The 19,920-nt window shown below is 43.5% G+C and overlaps 1 protein-coding gene across 2 annotated transcripts in view; it reads left to right on the plus strand.

Annotated features, from left to right (window-relative positions):
• LOC147688813 (ATP-binding cassette sub-family B member 5-like) overlaps nucleotides 1-19,920 on the plus strand; it is a 973,135-nt gene that overhangs the window by 813,336 nt on the left and 139,879 nt on the right. For both annotated transcript variants that reach the window (XM_086941722.1, XM_086941721.1), the window contains 2 exons: nucleotides 8,908-8,985; nucleotides 9,093-9,176. In XM_086941722.1, the coding sequence (XP_086797848.1) occupies nucleotides 8,908-8,985; nucleotides 9,093-9,176 (162 nt within the window). The remainder of the gene's footprint in view (nucleotides 1-8,907; nucleotides 8,986-9,092; nucleotides 9,177-19,920) is intronic.

The raw sequence follows: 19,920 nt of genomic DNA on the forward strand, positions 1-19,920 counted from the left end.
CCAAATAGTTTCAGTGGTTTTAATGTGCTACCACCCTGTCGCCTTGACGCGTTTCGGCCGGATGCAATCTGCCTTGTTCACTTAACAGCGCATGGGCGGCAGTGTCTCCTTTTTTAAAGTGAAAACATACTACATGACACAGCATAGACATGGAAGACATACTCTGTCGCAATGTATACAAATTACAGCTTAAATGCCAGTAAATTAATTTCTTAAACATAAAGTATGTCCTAATATATTAAACAATCTTTTAAGTGACAACTTAAATGCATGTAAAATTCATACTTTAGAGAATGGAGTATATCCCAAAGCAAATGACTTATTTTGCATAATAATTACATACATGTTACTGTAAAATACAGACGGCTTTTAATCAGTTTTAAAAAATAATTCCTGCATGAATATAATTTGTCATTTGTCTGTTTGTGGGTGTAATGTCATATTTCATATCATATGATCAAACCCTATACCCCAGTTTTATACTGTCATGTCTGCTGATGTCATGATAAAGTGACTAAGTGCTAAAGAAAAGAGAAAAATGCCCCCATTGTTTTAGACAAGCGAGATCCTTGTGTGAAAGTTGTTGTGCAAATGTGCAAAAAAGTGCAAAGATAAATGTATTTGTACAAGGATGGTGCAAGCAGCATTAGCAAATAAATAAACTATAATTTAAGTTTAAATATTATCTAATTCCTAATAACATAGGTGTGCCAGTTACCACTAGGTCTAAGGGAGGTAAAAGTAAAGGAAGAACAACTAGGTAATATTTTCAAGGACAAATCGATAGATTGGTTGCCACATAATTATCTATACACTGTAAAAATTGGTATAAAATCATTCCAACCTTAAATTCCAATATATTACCTAAAAATCCTCCTAAAACCAAACTCAGAGCTGAAAAAAGAGAATATTTCTTAATACTTTCTATAAAAAAAAAAAAAATTGGTATACAAATCATATACAAGTTATGGGGTTCCTCTTTTTCAGTATATAAAAAATGCTGGGGCTAAAGTTCTTGTTACAGTGATATCCCCGCATAGTAGAGACAATTTAGGCCATTCAACAAATCAACGATTTAAAATACCATTGTACATAAAGAGACCCCGTCGACAAATACCCAATAAATAAATACGTAAATAAATAGATAAATAGATAAATAAATAAATACGTACTTAAATACCGGATAAAAAATCACTAGGCCCGATATGTGCAAATAGCAAGAATATAAACCATTGATGCCCTGATTACTTAAAGGTATGTATGTAAATCTTCACAAGTGTTGAGACCTTTGGGATGTTTAGTATCTAATTCTAATATATATCTGGTCTCTAAACGTCGTAATCTGGCCTCTCTATTACCACCCCTTTTTTTTAAGGGTACTGTGTCTAACACATAATGTTTAAAATGTTTGAGACTACTCTGGTGTTGTTCTTGGAAATGTCTCACCACAGGGTAGCTCGGATCTTTGGTCACAATAGCTCTGATGTGTTGCAAGATTCTCCTGTGTACAGGCAATTTGGTGCTCCTGATGTATGTAAGGTTACAACTACATACCAAGGCATAAACTGCATATTCAGTTTTACAAGACAAGTATTTAGATATGGTGTGCTGTTTTGGACTAAAGGCCTTTTGGTAATTTTTAGTATTTACACCATATTGACAATTCTTGCAGTTTGGGCACTTGTAAAAGCCTAGTCTGGGAGTTAGCCATGTATTGGGTTTTATATCTTCAGGGTTGTTTTTAACCAGTGAGTTGCCCATCAAAGTGCTTTTCCTAAACGTTATGGAAGGTTTCCTGGGCACTGCTCCCCCTATAATGGGGGCCCTCTGAGGATGGGCCAATTGCGTCTTATAATGGCCCTAATCTGTCCTTCCTGCCGGTTATATCCCAATATAAATCTTGCTGGTTCTTTCACATTAGCATCTGTGGCAGTGTTAGACTTAGGTTTATATTTCAAAAGTTCCTGTCTTGTCTGAGCTCTAGTTTTCGATATTGCTGTTTCTATGGTCTGGTTTTTATATCCACGTTGCAGGAATCTGTTTTTACACTTTTCCTGCTTTTCCCTCATGTCATCTTCCTCACTACAAATTATTTTAATTCGCAGCATCTTCCCATAGGGGATGCTGTTAATTAAGTGAGGGGGTGGGCACTTTTCGCATGCAATATCGAATTGCCCGCTGTGGGTTTTCTAAACAGGGTCGTTGTCAGGCAATTTCGAGATACATGTACCTTAGTGTCTAAAAATGTGATATGTTCTCGGCTAATGTCACATGTAAATTTTAAATTCACATTGTCCGTTTAACTCAGAAACAAATTTATGTGCACTTTCTATTGACCCGTCCCAAACTACAAAGAGGTCATCAATGAATTGTAACCAACAGACTACATTATTCGTAAAGGTGTGGATATGTTTCTTCATGAGGACTAGCTCCTCCCTCCATCCCATAAAGAGACAAGCATAACTGGGGGAGAAGCTGGCCCCCATTGCCACACCTTGTATCTGCTGGTAGACCTGATTTTTGTAAAGGAAGATATTATTTTCCAAGCAGAATGTTAATAAATCAATTAACATTTGATTATGTTTAGCAAATTTTAAGGGTCGATTGGCTAGAAAATGTTCCACCGCTTTGACTCCATCATGATTGCGGATGCAAGTATATAATGCTGTTATGTCTAGGGCCATCAGGCAATAGTCATTCTGCCAACCAATCTTTTCAATTTTGCAGATGAAGTCACTTGTGTCCTGCACATATGATTTCAATGATTTCATATGGTGTTGTAGAAACGAGTCAATGTATTGTTATAGATTTATGTACCTTTGGTACAAAATACAATAGGGGATAGTGGGGTTCTCTTTTTTTTCAAACTTGAATTCTTGAAGGTTTAAAAGGCCTGTGCTCTTCCATGCCAACAGTTTGCTAAATAAATTATCTTGCATATGTTTGAATTTTTGCATAGAGCTTTTCCGATAACAGTTCGTATCGTTCAGTTGCTTTGCTGCCTCTTCAGAATAATCTTCATGTGGCCATAACACCACATTTCCCCCTTTGTCCGCTTGTCTCCCTACCACATTTTTATTTTCATTGATTTTTTGCATCGGTTGATGGTATTTACGTTGTTCATTGTTGATATGTGTCTTTTTTATGTTTGGTCTCTGTATAAAGTGATTTGATATCAGCCACTACTTGCTCATTAAATAAATCAATGGCATCATGAGGCATCATAGGCGTGAATTTTAATTTTTCCTTGAAGGTGGTGTCTGGTTTGGCACATGTTTCAAAACCTGGCAAAAGTAAATCCTGTGTTGCCAGATCCAAATGTGCTGCAGTGCCTGTATCCAGAACCCGTTCATCTGAAGTTTCACCTTCTTCACCCATGTTGTGTAAGTCCTTGAGGGCCCTAAGGTCAGATTCTTTAAGACCATCTGTCCCCTCAATTTCCATTGTTGATGACAAAGGTGGGGTGCTTTCTTTAATTTGGTGACATTTTTGTAGTTTTAATTTTCTGACAAATCTGTACAGGTCGGCTCGAGGATTTGTATAGTCAAAGTATGTCGGGGGACAGTAAGATAGCCCAAGCGAGATATATATATATATATATATATCTCCAATCCCTCTGTGAAGCAGAAAGGTATGAGCCGTTCCCCTTATGGTTAAGAAAAGCTTTTATTTCAAATGCTGGCGTTTTCCTGATATATTTCGGTCACATTGAACTTCTTCAGAGGAGAGCCAAGGCATCACGAGGCTGTGCAGCGCACCCACATTTCGCTTGCAGTTTGTTAAAAGTTTTTATTTGCCCCCTAGTGGGCGCCTCGATAGTCAAGGCTCAAGCATGCTGGGTCATGCAGTGCGCTGCAGTCTCCCAATTCTTACCCTTTACTGGGCGATGCCTCCTGCGTTTTCTTCACCATAATCCCCACACAGTCAAACTTTCATTCTGCTGGGGTCCAAACCAAAGTCCCGTCCTTGGCGGCAGCCCGCTGTCCTTTGTGCTTTCGCAGTCATCAGAAAAGGGTCCGATTTCGGGCAGCATATTGGTGCTCTTTTACCGGTGGTGCTTCGCTCTAAACTGGACCAAGCCTTTTAACATCTCCAAGCACTCTCTGCAGCAGAAAGGTATGAGCCGCACTCCTTAAGTTGGTAGATTAAGCCCCCTTGAATCCTGAGGGTCCCTAGGGTCCAAGAAGCCCACTAGGTACCTCCAGTAAGCGCCACAGAGCTGCGTTGCAGAGAGGTGGTCCAGGCTGTGCCCCTTTTTACACCTCTCTGCAACGCAACTCTGTGGCGCTAATTAGAGATACTTGTTGGGCTTGTTGGACCCAAGGGACACTCAGGATTCAAGGGGACTTTATCCCCAAAATTAAAACAGCCACAGGGCGTGTTTGCACACATGTCACCTCAGACCCCCCTCCCTTCAGCAGTGTGGCGCGTTTTAAGAGGTATTTTTAATTCCCCTGCCCTATTATGTACTAGGGTCTTACAGAGGAGGCCATGGTAATCACAGGGGTACCCCAATGCATAGTGTTCCCTAGTGTATGTAGGTGTTTTCACTGTATTCTAAGTGTCTTTTAGCATAGCACTGGCTCTAGGACTGGTTAGTCAGAGTCAGTTACCACCAGTACTCATCTGAAAAAGTTGGGGGTACAGAATGATTTTCTGCTCTTCTGTTTCTTCTTTCTGCACGTTTTGCTTCTTCCTGCACTTTTCTTTGTCTTTGTGTACTTCTGTTGCTTCTTTTTGCATTTCTTTTTCTTCTTTCTGTGCGTTTTTTCTTCTTTCTTCACATGTCCTACCTCTGTAGGCATAGTTAGAAAATAGCATTTAAAAAACCTTTGAAATTCACTTAAAAAACCATAGGTTTCAGTCATGTTATAGTTAGAAATTAGCATTTAAAAAACCTTAGAAATTCACTGAAAAAAACATAGGTTTCATGGGTGTTATAGTTAGTTGGACATTTCACTCGTACAAAACAATAAAAATTCCCCCGTTATTTTTTGTTCAGCTAACTATAACTTGTGCGCCCGCAATGCACTGCTGATGACGTCACATATTACATCTCTCATGACATGGTCAGTGACATCACTCATGACATCTCAGAGGACGTCCCTGATGACATCATCCTTGTGATAGAGTGGCAGACCTCGTCTCGGCTTATTGTCTGCCTTCGCTGTGCTGCATCAGCGGCTGAAAACCCGAGCTTGGCTCTCAGGCCATGCACTGAATTCGATAAACGGGAGCAGATAAGTTACAGCACTATGATCTTGATCTCTTGGTTAGGAAGCAAGAGCGTGTCTTTACCTAATGAGTTTAAGAAGCAAACAAAATAGCTACCACACAAACTTACTGCAAGTCTTCCCAGTAAATCCCTGTAGTACCACTGTGTGAGGAGTCACAACAAAAAATGAATACAGTGCAACAAACAAGTTAGAAGCAGGTGCTTTTTTCAACTGAGACACATGCAATCATTTTAATAAGACAGGTATTTAAAAAATAATTACACACAACTAAACCAACCATAACTGTGCCTCTAAACCTTTTGTATTCCGCACTGAGTGTATATTCAGTAATTTTATATATTTGTCTATTTTTATACAATGAGGTGCGGCATGTCACATAGAGAAACACTGCCACCTACTGTTCAAACTAGTAGTAAAGTCTTGCATTGTAAACATTTGCGTACCAACAGTCTTCACAATGTAAAAAATTCGAGGTAAGGGTTATACGAAGTAAAAACTTCGTAGTAAAGGCTGTTTCCCGTTTAGAACAAATGAAAAGACAACTATGTACTCAGAAAACATACAAAAGGTGTATATTCACTAAAAAAAACGGTTAAAACTGAGTTATGGTTCTAGCCCAAACATGTAAATGGTATGCAACGGTTACCACGCATTTTTTACAACGCGGTACCGTTAGCACGCTACTTTTACCACGCAGGTCGTTACAACGAAATGCGCTGGGGGGCGCTCCAGGATAGTAAATACTTTAATTTACTATCCAACTCCTTTCCCTAGAGTCCACGGGGACTGGAGTTGGAATAGTAAATTAAATAATTTACTATCCAGCGCCCCTCCACGCAAGTCGTTGTAACGACTTGCGTGGTAAAAGTAGCGTGGTAACGGTACGCGTTGTAAAAGTACGCGTGGTACGTCATACATCCCATGTAAATACATTCCTTAGCTCATGCTGCTCACCATTTTGTTCTCCTAATATCCGTTTCTGTGCTGTTGACAAGTTGGTATTTTAAGTATTGCAGATGTTGCAAGCTCTAGCATCTATCTTCTTTATTGGTAACCGGGACTGGGGAATTTCAGTGGTTTTACGCATTTGAGCCAGAAACAGAACTAACTGTTTAACTTTCCTGAAACAGCTTCCTTCCCCTTTGCAGATCATTTACCATCCTGTAACTGATCATCGGCTTGTAGCTGCAGTTTTCATTACAAACCCTTGATAGTATTTAGAATAGAATGAAAACTATCATTTCATGCCAGAAAAGTATTTATTTTTTTGTATCACATTTCTTTATTTAGGATTTTGAACGTTACAGTGATAGACCTCAATCCCCCCATCAAATTGGGAGAGGAGTTGGCCTAACTGCTAGGGCGGTCGACCTTGAATCTGGGGAACTGGGTTCGAGTCTCAGCAATGACACTGAACATACTGTGATTCTGGGCAAATCACTTAATCTCCCCGTGCCTAACAAAAATGAATGTGTCCCCATGTAACGCAACTGGTGCTATGTAAAGCGCTTTGATACCCGATTCGGGTCAAGTCGCGCTATATAAACTCTGTAAAATATAAGACGTACCCCTATCTAAACAAGAAACTTTCACAGAATGAGAGATCTGAAGAGCACACAGGCATGAAAGGGGTCTCACCCATCCCAGAACCCCATAATAGTACCACCTGAAAAGTATTTCTTTAATCATGTATAGCTTTCGTGCTATTTGTTACAAATGATCACATCTCTTTCTCAATGTTTGGAAAAGATATATGTACACCTAAGTTTGATGTTTGGAAGTTCTGTGCAGATTTTGCTAGATGAGGGACATTATAAATGTTAAGGGAATTCTACAGTTACCTTTGCCAGCCTGAATCCTTCAGTGGTGTTTGGGAAGCAATAACACTAAAACCTCTGGATAGTTCACCTCTAACCTTGGCATAATAATAGATCTTAAGCTAAGTGGTCCACTTTTTATTTCGATGCAAATACTTCCTCTGGTGTTGGGCCAACAATGTTATTGATGTTTGGCAGTTGGTATTCGAGGACCAAAATGTGAATCTATGGTGGGCATTTCAAAGGGTTTTAGGACAAATGGTTTATCCAATAACCATGTAGAGTTTTTTAAACCAGTCGCATTGTCCGGGTCCACGTGGATACAGGATGAGCACCCCCGATCACCAGGGTGGTCTAGGGCACACCAGAAGATGCCATTAAAAAAGCACAACATGATGTTGGTTCCAGGATTCACACATGTTGGACCTTCTAATAGAATTAGACAAATACAAAATATATAGATACCGGGGACCCCGTTGTCGGTTTACTGAACACAAATAATAAAATACACAAAGAGAGGCATACCGAAAATATGACATAGCTGAACGTCATGTCTTACGCAGGGACCGGCGACAAGTTATGACTTGCTGAAGTTGCAACATGGTGCCTATGCAGGTGCGGTCAGAAAACCTTAGCAGTCCTCTTTAACTTTCTAGAGGCTTGATACTGTTCCCAGTGTACATGGGCGTGGACACAGGGCACGTGGGCACTCCAGGTATGCTAATTGTCTGCAGGGCCTGGTTGGAGACCAAGCCTGTGTCTATTACCCACTGAGCTTTTTTGCAGCCCATTCTTTGCACATTTTGTGATGTAGGTGTTGAGCAGTGGGCGTGGCTAAAGATCGTAGGCCGTACTACGATGGCATAATAGCCACAAACAGTGACCATTGACACTGTCCCTGTTAGCGACAAGAGATGGCCCCAGTCCATGCTTAGAGGTTCTGCAAACATGAGTCCTGGTTACACGACACAACTACAGATATTGTCCCATGACCAGTGCCTTTAGGGCATGCCCACCGGCTTTGTCTGCAAGAACTGCATTGTGCCCAATTCTTACAAGGGAGGGCGGCAACTCATGCTCTGCAGTTAGGTGTAATGGTTCTTAGGGATAGCTAGATAACATTATAGTGGGTAGCAGGTTTATTGGCTTTAATTGAAAACTTCCCTCCATTGCCTTCTTAACACTCGTACAGTGAGAAACTTAGTAAGTCCTCCAAACCCTGTACAGTGTCCTCTTCTGAGCCACACCCCGCCACCTGCCCTATCCATGCACCCCACTGTGCCGCCCCATCTTGCGCTCCCTGCGCCTCTCTCTTTATGCTTTTGCAAGCCAGATTGCGCCATCCACCACATACGTGCATGTGGCTTCACTAGAGGTGATGTCGGGCACCTTCTCTGGCCTTCACCAAGGGCAAAGATTCCCAACTTTGCTCGGCACCTCGAGTGAAGGAAAAAAACATCCCTTACTTAAAGTTACAAACTGCTGCTTTGGGATCCTAACCCTGCGAGTTATCAATGGTAATTATTTGTCTGCTAGTCGTGTTCATCAACAAGTCCCTTATTCCTAGTCAGACCTCGCAAGCTAGTGTCTTCCTGGTGTACTAGTGTCATAACAGGTGCTGGTTGAAATTTTAGAAAGAACCTGTATACCAAACACATTCGTTGCTGCACATACTGTGGAGTGCATCTCAAAATTACAATTGAAATGCAGACATTTGAAATGTATGGAGGAAAACAATTTGGAAGTAGCATGCCGGGAAAAATCAGTTTGCATTTTGAAGATGTAACTTGGTAGAGAGTTGGTATGTATGTTATGGTCTACGAACACGTAATAACCTTATTTTTTTATTTCAGGGATTCTTCTATGGACGGTCGGGAGAAGTCCTAACAATGAGACTAAGACGAATGGCTTTCAAAGCAATGCTTCATCAGGTCAGTGGACAGATCCTGAGCACTGCTTGCATTGACTGTGTAATGGTACTACAACAACGTCTTCCTTGCCATAATGTTCTCACTACAATGTGTCATGTGTTTTACAGGAAATAGCCTGGTTTGATGATAAGAACAACAGCACAGGTGCTTTAACAACACGGCTGGCCACCGATGCCTCACAAATCCAAACAGTACGTATGTTTTTTCGATTTGTTCTGCTCACATTTTGGTTGAGTTGTGTAACAAATATAGTAACTCCTAGGCGTGCACAATGTGGAGAATGTGTATTGTTTCATTTGCTTAAACTAGCTGGGCAGTAGAAAATCAGAGCAGTATGCTCCTCCGTGAGACACAATAAACTACTGGGTTTCCAAGAATTCAGTAGAATGAATAGCAGAGGTGATGGGCTTAGCCCTGACCCTCAGTGTTTTTCAGTGACACTACAGGAGTTGCGTTCTTGGTCTGCTGTGTAGATGGCTCCTTCCTGATGTACCATCCGCACCAAGTTCCACTCTAATTAAGTGCAAGCCTCTGCTGTTTGACTGTGGATGCCTCATTGGGTTGTTTATTTCATCTTGACCTAACTGGCGTAGTATACAGATAGCAGCTTAGTATAAAGATGATCACTGCAGTCTTACATGTGCCATTAAAAGATACTGCATAGACACTTGTTGGCCAATTTATTGCCATGTTAATTGGAAAATGCGGCTCATATTTTTTGTGAAGAAGGTTATCTTCCAGTAGTTGGGATTACAGCGGTTTTTGCCTGGGTGATATTCTTGCAGTATTCGTCTTCACCTGACTCCATGTCCCAATGCTCCAGGTCCATCAGTCTTCTCTGCTCATTTGTTTCTTTTGTGTCTATGATATATTTTTACACTTTGGGCTCTTCCACGCCTGCCAGTTAACTTTGACACAGTTCTTTGCAACGGTGGCTAGACTTTCCAGCCTGGGCAACTTCGATCTCCTATACTTCTGTTGTTGTCCTTGTGTTCCTTGTTCTACTTCTGGTTGCATGTGGGTTTACATCCGGGGACACCGGGATACACGCTGGAGTTACACGAGCGTTCGGATTGAGGCACTGTGAAGACTGTTTAACTGACTTCACTTAACACGAAAGGTAAGACTGCACGAGTTTTGCAGCAGATTTTGCTGGTTCATTGCTTTACTGGTCCGTGCTGCTGATAGTTTACGGGTTTCTTCACACAGATTGTTTAACAAACGGAGACGCGGTCTGCGGTGACAGATGTTGGGAATTAGGTATGGGGGAGCCCTAGTCCTCTCTCTATGTGTATGCAGATGGTCACGCCCCTATCCCTCCTCACCCCCTGTGACCTTATTTAGTGAAGCCTGGCTGGGCATTCCTTGCTTGGTTTCTAAACGGTCACGTTGTCTTTTTGTCATTACCCTTCGTGATCTCAGCGTTGGATTTCCTGCCGTGTTTGTGTGGTGCATTATTGGACACTTTCGATAGAGCAGAGCGAGGCTTCGCTTTGCGTAGCGAAATGGACAGATTACCGTGAGATCTATCCGGTGATCAGAAGCTTGGGTATTGCAGGATGCACTTTGGACCTGCATTGGGATTCGTTATGGTCTGTGCGCGGCTGCGTGCAGGCTGAAGAAACACGTCGGAGACTTTACATCCGGGTGTTGTACGTTCTATCCGCATCCTTGTGTGTTTTTGGGATGCTTTCACAAACCGGCTGTTAGTCGGTGTTTGTTTTTCTCGTTTGTTGGCCACTGTTTTCGGGTTTTCGGGAATTGGGTGTTAAACGCGTACCACGCATGAATCGTCAAGTGTTTTTTTTAGTCTAAAGACTTTTTTCCCCCACTTGCCATTAAAAAGGTAAATTACGTGGTACTATTATTTTGGAAGGCTCAAGACCAGTTCCAATTCATGGAGTCTCCGATATTGGACTACTGAATCCCTCATCGGGTAAGAAAGAGAGAAGGGTTTGTTGTTGTAAGATAATATTGCATGCACAGAGAGAAAGGGCATATAGGTTATGTTGATTATTGTCTTGTTTCTTCTCTCTCCTCTGCAGTGTGGGAAGTCAGTCCTTTCTTTCTCTCGAGACTAAAGGGAGCTGGAGACGTACTGGGTCCATTGAAGCCTTCTCCTTCCCCTTGTTTCTTTTACCCTTCTCTCTCCCCGGGCTCAGACTGTAGTTGTTTGTTGTTAATATCTGGCAGACTGCAGTCTGTGCGGGGTAGAGAGTTGGGAATATTGTCGCTCCTGCAGCGTGGTTCCTAGTGGGTGACAATCTGACAACAGACTGAGTGTTCATTGACATCGCTGTATTTTTAGGTATGCTTTACATCGTCATCTTGCCGATGACACACGTTGGGTGACCTCATTTCAGGCTGGAATATCGGGTCTATAAAGAGTTATCGGTTCACTCTTAATTAACTATCGTGACACGTTTTCACTACGATTCGGTTTCACTTCCTTGGTTTACATTTGGCACACATTTGATACACATTTATTAATAGATTTGTGACACACTCTTGACGCGTGACACCAACTTTTACTTGCATTCGGAGCATGGCACTTTTAGGTCTCGCCAGCAAGACTTATTGTCAGCGTGATGTCTCCCAAGGGAGACAGACCGGGGCACGCGCAGATTCTGGTGTGTGAACGCGCTCCTCTCCGGAAGACGTGCTGCGCGTGAATTACAGTTATGTTATGTTGATTATTGTCTTGTTTCTTCTCTCTCCTCTGCAGTGTGGGAAGTCAGTTCTTTCTTTCTCTCGAGACTAAAGGGAGCTGGAGACGTACTGGGTCCATTGAAGCCTTCTCCTTCCCCTTGTTTCTTTTACCCTTCTCTCTCCCCGGGCTCAGACTGTAGTTGGTTGTTGTTAATATCTGCCAGGCTGCAGCCTGTGCGGGGTAGAGAGTTGGGAATATCATCGCTCCTGCATCGTGGTTCCTAGTGGGTGACAATCTGACAGAAAACCAAGCCCACGAAAAGTTACGCTGCCCGAGCGAGGATGGATGTTGATAAGTCAGATAACGGTCAGGAGGAAAGAGCCCCCTCTATGCAGGAACTTATGGGGGCCATCACAGCATTGCAGATGCAGTTGCAGGATCTAAAACAGGAGAACCAGGGGTTATGCCAGGAATTAAGTACGGCCAGGTCGAGAGATCAGGGAGGTTGGGGGATGGGTAAATCTGTGCTTCAACCTGCAACATTCCAGTACGATAGGGGAGCTGGAGGTAGTGGCACCCCTATGACTGTTAATGTCACTACTCCTACTCCTGTTCCTTTGGCTGTTCCAGAGCGTTTCACAGGTGACTCAAATAAATATGCGGTCTTTATGAATCAGTGCCATCTCCATTTTTTGTGTAGACCCACTACCTTTCCTAACGACTCCGCAAAAGTGGCGTTTGTGATTTCTTATTTAGCAGGGACTGCAGCTACATGGGCTGTACCTTTAGTTGAAAATGACGACCCTGTGTTGAATAATTATGAATCATTTAAGGAACTAATACGTAGTCTTTTCGCTAAACATGCATTCATGCAAGCTAGCGACGCTGAGCTGCTAAAACTAAGACAGGGTAAACAAGATTTGTTAACCTATGTGTCTACCTTTAATAGACTGGTGTCGGAGACGCATTGGCCAGCAGACAAGAGAACCTCATTGTTCTATCAGGGGTTATGCGAAGAATTAAAGGATGTGGTGTCCCAGGTGGTTAACCCTCCTGAAGATTGTACAGAGTTTATTGACCTGGTTGTAAAATTGAATCACAGGTTGTTGGAAAGACGGGGGGAAAGAAATAGATTCCCTGTGTCTCGACCCATGCCAGTTCGGAGTGAGTTACGAGGCTCCGGAGAACAGAGAGAGGTACCTGAACCGATGGAAATAGGCGGAGTAAAGGGTCCCCTGAGTCATGTAGAGAAGGAAAGGCGTCGCACAAACAACCTGTGTTTATACTGTGGACAAGGAGGACATTATGCTAGGGAATGTCCTGTGAAACCATCTAATGTGCCTCCTCGTAAGGCCGTGGCTTGTGTAAAGAAGGAGGTGGTGGTGATGGAATCTGAGGTTATTACTCCTTATCAGATATCCGGGATAGTGAAGAGGGTTCCGAGACATTTTACCATCACGGTATGTTTGGTTATTTCTAACAGCCATAGGGCTCCGGTTTCTGCATTATTGGATTCTGGCGCCACTGGGAATTTTATAGATATCAAGTTAGAAGAGAAGATGTGCGTTCCCTGGGTTTATAAAGAACAGCCAGAGCCCGTGAGAGCCATAGATGGTACTGAATTATCCTCTGGGACCATTACGCGGCAGACTGAACCTCTGTGTATGATTTGTGAGAACGGTCATTCAGAAGAAATAGGATTCGATTTAATCAATGCTCCTTCCTTTGGTGTTGTTTTGGGTGTACCATGGCTGCAGACACACAATCCTAAAATAGACTGGATTAGGCGAACAGTGACTCTTGACACCGTTCACTGTTTACAATGTTGTTACAAGGTTGCTACAGATTGGATAACACCGTTGACTTGTGCAGTGGGGACAGGTGGAAGTGGAGAAGAAGAGATCAAGGTCCCTGAACCCTATTCTGAATTTAGTGATGTGTTTGATAAGGGGAAAGCTAGAGATCTCCTCCCTCACCGCCCCTTTGATTGTCGAATCGATTTGGTGCCTGGTGTTTCTTTACCATGTTGTCGTATTTATGCTCTGTCTGGCCCGGAAGAACAGCATCTGAAAGACTATATTGAAGAGATGTTACCGAATGGGTTCATTCATCCCTCCTCTTCATCTGTGTCTTCTGCCATTTTCTTTATTCCGAAGAAGGAGGGCGGTCTTCGAGCATGTGTGGACTATAGGGCGCTCAATAAGGGTACAATTAAGAACAAGTACCCTCTTCCCTTAATACCTGTGTTACTGGATCAACTGAAGCATGCAACGGTATTTACTAAACTCGATCTCAGAGGCGCGTACCATCTTATTCGTGTCCGTGAAGGCGATGAATGGAAAACTGCCTTCCGAACCAAATTCGGCCTCTATGAGTATTGCGTTATGCCTTTTGGGCTGTGTAACGCTCCGGCTGCTTTTCAGTTCTTTATTAACGAGGTGTTAAGGGAATATCTGGATGTGAGCGTCATTGTCTACATTGACGACATCCTTATTTTCTCCAACTCTGTTGAGGAACATGAAGTGCATGTTGTTCAGGTTTTGCAGCGGTTGAAAGAACACCAGTTGTACGTGAGACTAGAGAAATGTAGCTTTCACACATCCATGGTGGAGTTTCTGGGGTTCATAGTATCAGCTGAGGGGATCATGATGGATCCTAAGAAAATTGAGGCTATAACATCTTGGCCGCCCCCGACCTGCATAAGAGACATCCAAGTATTGCTCGGTTTCGCCAATTTCTATCGGCGTTTTATATCTCACTTTTCAGATATAATAGCCACCGTGACGGTGTTGTTGAGAAAAGGGAGTACCTTTTGTTTGGTCGGATCTCGCTCAAGCAGCCTTGGATTTGTTGATTGAAAGGTTTACTTCGGCTCCTGTCTTGGTTCATCTCGATCCGACGTTGCCTTTTTTTGTTGAGGCTGATGCCTCTTTGTGTGCAGTAGGAGGGGTATTGTCGCAGAGAGATGTGGAGACGGGATTTATGCATCCCATTGCCTTTTTTTCGAAGACCTTGTTGCCCGCTGAACGGAATTACACCGTAGCTGAGCGTGAGTTGTTGGCCATTAAGTTATCCTTTGAAGAATGGCGTCATCATTTATGGGGAGCTCGGCATCCTATAACGATCTTTACTGATCACAAGAATTTGGAGTTCTTTCGTTCTGCACGGGCTTTGACCCCTCGCCAAATGCGCTGGGTTTCTTTTTTCAATGAGTATGATTTTATCATTACTTATAGGCCTGCAGCTCAGCAACTAAAGTCGGATGCCTTACCCCATATTCATGTGAACCAAGCAGACCTTGTTGTTGAGAAGGAGAGGGGGTCTTTCATAGCTCAGGTCAGGATAGTGGGCAGCATTTCTACTGAAGATTTCATGACTTCGTTCAACAAAAGATGGGAAAGACAGATCTTACACCTTGGTTGTCCCAACCATTGTTTTCCTTGAGAAATGGGTTGCTGTATCACGAGGATAAATTGTTTATCCCCCCTGAACTTCGGGAAATGGTTTTGGAGTGGTGCCATTCTTCATCTCTAGTAGGCCATCCTGGTATGATTAAGACCAAGGAGTTCTGTCTGCGGTGGTTTTGGTGGGAGTCTGTGGCACGAGATGTGCAGTCTTTTGTTGCGGCCTGTCCTGTTTGTGCAATAAATAAACCAACTCATACTAGACCTTCTGGGTTATTGCATCCCCTGCCAGTACCCCCTGCGCCTTGGCATACGATAAGTATGGATTTTGTGACCGATTTACCATCTGAATCAGGATTTACAGTTATACTTGTTGTGGACTCTTTCACGAAGATGGCACACCTTGTTCCCCTAGCAAAGCTACCTACAGCGAGGGAATTGGCTCTGATATTTGTGTCATCTGTAGTGCGGTTACATGGTTTGCCTTCTGCTATTGTGTCCGACCTTAGGGCCCAGTTCATTTCCCATTTTTGGACTGAGTTGTGTACAGCGTTACGGATGAAATTGTGTTTGTCATCTGCATATCACCCACAATCGGATGGTCAAACCGAGCGCAGCAACCAGACCATGGAACAGTATCTGAGGTGTCTTGTAACATCATTGACATGTAGTTGGGTTATGGCTCTTCCGTTAGCAGAATTCGCATATAACAACAGTGTGCATTCAGCTGTAGGAATGACCCCTTTCTTCTGTTCTATGGGGTTTTATCCAAGAGCTATTCCCATTCAACCCTCGGGCCAGCTGTGACTACTTTGGGGCTTTCATTAGTTCAGATTTGGAACAGGGCGCAAGAACATCTAGCGCCGGCCAAGGACGATATGAAGAAACAAGCAGATAGACACAGGGTACCAGCTCCTTGATACCGGGTTGGGGATAGGGTGTGGCTATCCACGAAAAATCTAAGGATAGGTGGTTCTCGAAAATTGCAACCTAGGTATGTGGGCCCTTTTCCAATCATCAAAGTGGTGAACCCTGTGGCCATGAAAGTGGGGTTGCCAGATGAGTACGGAGTCCATCCTGTTTTCCATACTTCTCTGTTAAAACCGTACACGAACACAACGCAGGTCTTGCCCCCCCTCCCCCTGTCGTGGTAGGTGAGGATGTGGAGTTCGAGGTTAATGCTATCCTGGATTCCAGAAGAAGGGGTGGGAGATTGATGTATCTAATTGATTGGAAAGGTTATCCCCCTGAAGAACGCTCTTGGGAGGCAGCGGGAGGGGTTCACGCTCCTCGGTTGGTGAGGTTGTACCATTTGCGTCATCCTTCTAAGCCTCGTCCGGTAGGGAGGCCTTTGCGGGGAGGTACTGTTGGGAATTAGGTATGGTGGAGCCCTAGTCCTCTCTCTATGTGTATGCAGATGGTCACGCCCCTATCCCTCCTCAGCCCCTGTGACGTTATTTAGTGAAGCCTGGCTGGGCATTCCTTGCTTGGTTTCTAAACGATCACGTTGTTGTCTTTTTGTCATTACCCTTCGTGATCTCAGCGTTGGATTTCCTGCCGTGTTCGTGTGGTGCATTATTGGACACTTTCGAGAGAGCAGAGCGAGGCTTCGCTTTGCGTAGCGAAATGGACAGATTACCGTGAGATCTATCCGGTGATCAGAAGCTTGGGTATTGCGAGTTGCACTTTGGACCTGCATTGGGATTCGTTATGGTCTGTGCGCGGCTGCCTGCAGGCTGAAGAAACACATCGGAGACTTTACATCCGGGTGTTGTACGTTCTATCCGCATCCTTGTGTGTTTTTGGGATGCTTTCACAAACCGGCTGTTAGTCGGTGTTTGTTTTTCTCGTTTGGTGGCCACTGTTTTCGGGTTTTCGGGAATTGGGTGTTAAACGCGTACCACGCATGAATCGTCAAGGTTTTTTTTTAGTCTAAAGACTTTTTTCCCCCACTTGCCATTAAGAAGGTAAATTACGTGGTACTATTATTTTGGAAGGCTCAAGACCAGTTCCAATTCATGGAGTCTCCGATATTGGACTACTGAATCCCTCATCGGGTAAGAAAGAGAGAAGGGGTTGTTGTTGTAAGATAATATTGCATGCGCAGAGAGAAAGGGCATATAGGTTATGTTGATTATTGTCTTGTTTCTTCTCTCTCCTCTGCAGTGTGGGAAGTCGGTCCTTTCTTTCTCTCGAGACTAAAGGGAGCTGGAGACGTACTGGGTCCATTGAAGCCTTCTCCTTCCCCTTGTTTCTTTTACCCTTCTCTCTCCCCGGGCTCAGACTGTAGTTGTTTGTTGTTAATATCTGGCAGGCTGCAGTCTGTGCGGGGTAGAGAGTTGGGAATATCGTCGCTCCTGCAGCGTGGTTCCTAGTGGGTGACAATCTGACAACAGACTGAGTGTTCATTGACATCGCTGTATTTTTAGGTATGCTTTACATCGTCATCTTGCCGATGACACACGTTGGGTAACCTCATTTCAGGCTGGAATATCGGGTCTATAAAGAGTTATCGTTTCACTCTTAAGTAACTATCGTGACACGTTTTCACTACGATTCGGTTTCACTTCCTTGGTTTACATTTGGCACACATTTGATACACATTTATTGATAGATTTGTGACGCACTCTTGACGCGTGACACCAACTTTTACTTGCATTCGGAGCATGGCACTTTTAGGTCTCGCAAGCGAGACTTATTGTCAGCGTGATGCCTCCCAAGGGAGACAGACCATGGCACGCGCAGATTCTGGTGTGTGAACGCGCTCCTCTCCGGAAGACGTGCTGCGCGTGAATTACAGTTAAGTGGTCCTCTCCGGGAGATTTGCTATCATTCAGCGGCATGGGGCGCCTGTCGGCATGCTTGTCATAATTACTTTCTTTATTCTGCTCGGGAGCAGGCGTCTCACTGGCGCCACGCGTTCATTAGGCATAAAAGCTGCTTGTTGTGTGTGCTGTTCTTTTCGCCTGCTCTGTATTGTTGTTTTTAAATGGAAAGCAAATAAACTGCCCTACCGACTAAAGCTGTTGCTTGTTATTCCACTTCCCTTCGTTACAGATCTCTTTTTCACACTCACCTAGTTTCGGCTGACCATCCGTCACTCAGCATTAATTAGGACTACTCACTGTCCCCTTTCCTTCTTCATAACCCTGAGCCATAGTCCTACGTCACTGTCCTCAGCTGCCCAGGGTTTCACATGCCGGCTAGTTGTCTTTCCTTTTGTTAGTATATTTATGGCAAAGAGGAAACTACTCCTATATCTCGGAGCATGAACACCTATAAAGACACTCCTCTAATCTAATGCAACAAATAAAAACTCCCTGATGCTCCCGCTGCTTTTGCCTCAGCCGAGCTGCACACCTGACAACAAACAGAGTTGAGTATACCAGATGCACGTTGAGTGAGTGATTTTACAGTTTTGTAATGGCCATATGGGTGCGTGTTGTTACGTCAATAAACTAACAAATGCTAAAAAGCACTGATGATTAAATACTGTGTTAAGTTGTGGAAGCACGTTATCTGACCACACTGCTCTCTAGAGAAAAGTAGGTGTTTCTATGTTTTCTCACTCTGTATCAAGCGCTGCTAGCCAGTGAAGTCGAGTTGCGCAGTTCACTAGTAAAAAGCACTGATTGTTTTCACTTTTCCCTTCATGTATTTTCTGAGACTTCATTTTAACTGGACTGCAATCGTTGCTATTTGAAGCATATGATTGAGGTCGTCAGTGGCATGAAAGTGAAATGAATGCATGCATTTGCAGATGTGGTGGCGTGACAAACATACTCTTTTGCTAACAAGCACTGGTGTTTTTATTTTTCTGAATGACGTTTGGGCTGCCAGGGAAGGAATATGTGACATTTTTCTGCATGCATTTACAACGCAGTTGTTATAACGACCGCGCTGTAACCACGCATACCATTTCCCCGCAAGTCATCACAACGACTTGCTTAATAATGGTATGGTGGTTACAACACAGTCGTTGTAACAGCTGCCTTGTAATTACATGCATTGCAAAAGATTTGTGGTAAATGCTGTTTACCTGCAGGGAAGTAATCATTTACTATGACTATATCAATCAAAGGAGTGAGGGTGCCCTCTTCACCCCCCGGGAAGATGATTTGTTTAAATCACTGATGGGTGGCAGAGTTTAATTTCTTGACAGTGGCAGCACTTTCAACTTTCCAGCACCTTTTTTTTTTTGAACTAGCAAATACGATTGATGTGCCCAAAAGGATGCTCCCTCTTTCCCGGCCCCACAAAATGCTTTCTGTGGCCATTGAGATTGAAAGTGCCCGTACTATGCGCTCTCGTATGGCTACTTCACCAAGACACTAAGGCCTTGGTCACAGAGGGGGTTCAGGGCAGTACAGGTGCGGGGAAGGAGGAAGGACGAGGGGTTTACATTACAGACCCTCCAGGGACGTGTCCTACACTCTGTACTGTAAATGCCCCATCTGCCCTTCTTGAGGCACTGTCCCCTTATTGAAATCTCATGCAAATGTTCAGATATGTTGTTTATTACTTTTGCAAATGGTGACAGTTGCTGGCAGGGCCAGTACTGATTATTGTTGAATGATTGATTAGTATGCATTAGGATTGGCATATATACATTCCCTAAATTAAAACTTAAATAAAGGCTGTCACTCGCTACCTAATTTGAGGCATCTTTTTCAAACATTTAATGTTGAGTTAGTATTGCCGTCATCGAGGAGGCAAGGCGCATTCTAGATTCAGGAGGGTCAGTGGCAGTGATCCTCCTGGATCTTAGCGCAGCCTTCGACACAGTCAACCATCGTGTCCTTCTCCATCAGTTGGCGACAGCAGGGCTTACCGGGACGGCACTCAGCTGGATAGAGTCCTTCCTCACCGGACGCACGTTCC

This window comes from Lissotriton vulgaris, chromosome 10 (assembly GCF_964263255.1).
Source record: "Lissotriton vulgaris chromosome 10, aLisVul1.2, whole genome shotgun sequence".
Lineage (NCBI taxonomy): Eukaryota > Metazoa > Chordata > Amphibia > Caudata > Salamandridae > Lissotriton > Lissotriton vulgaris.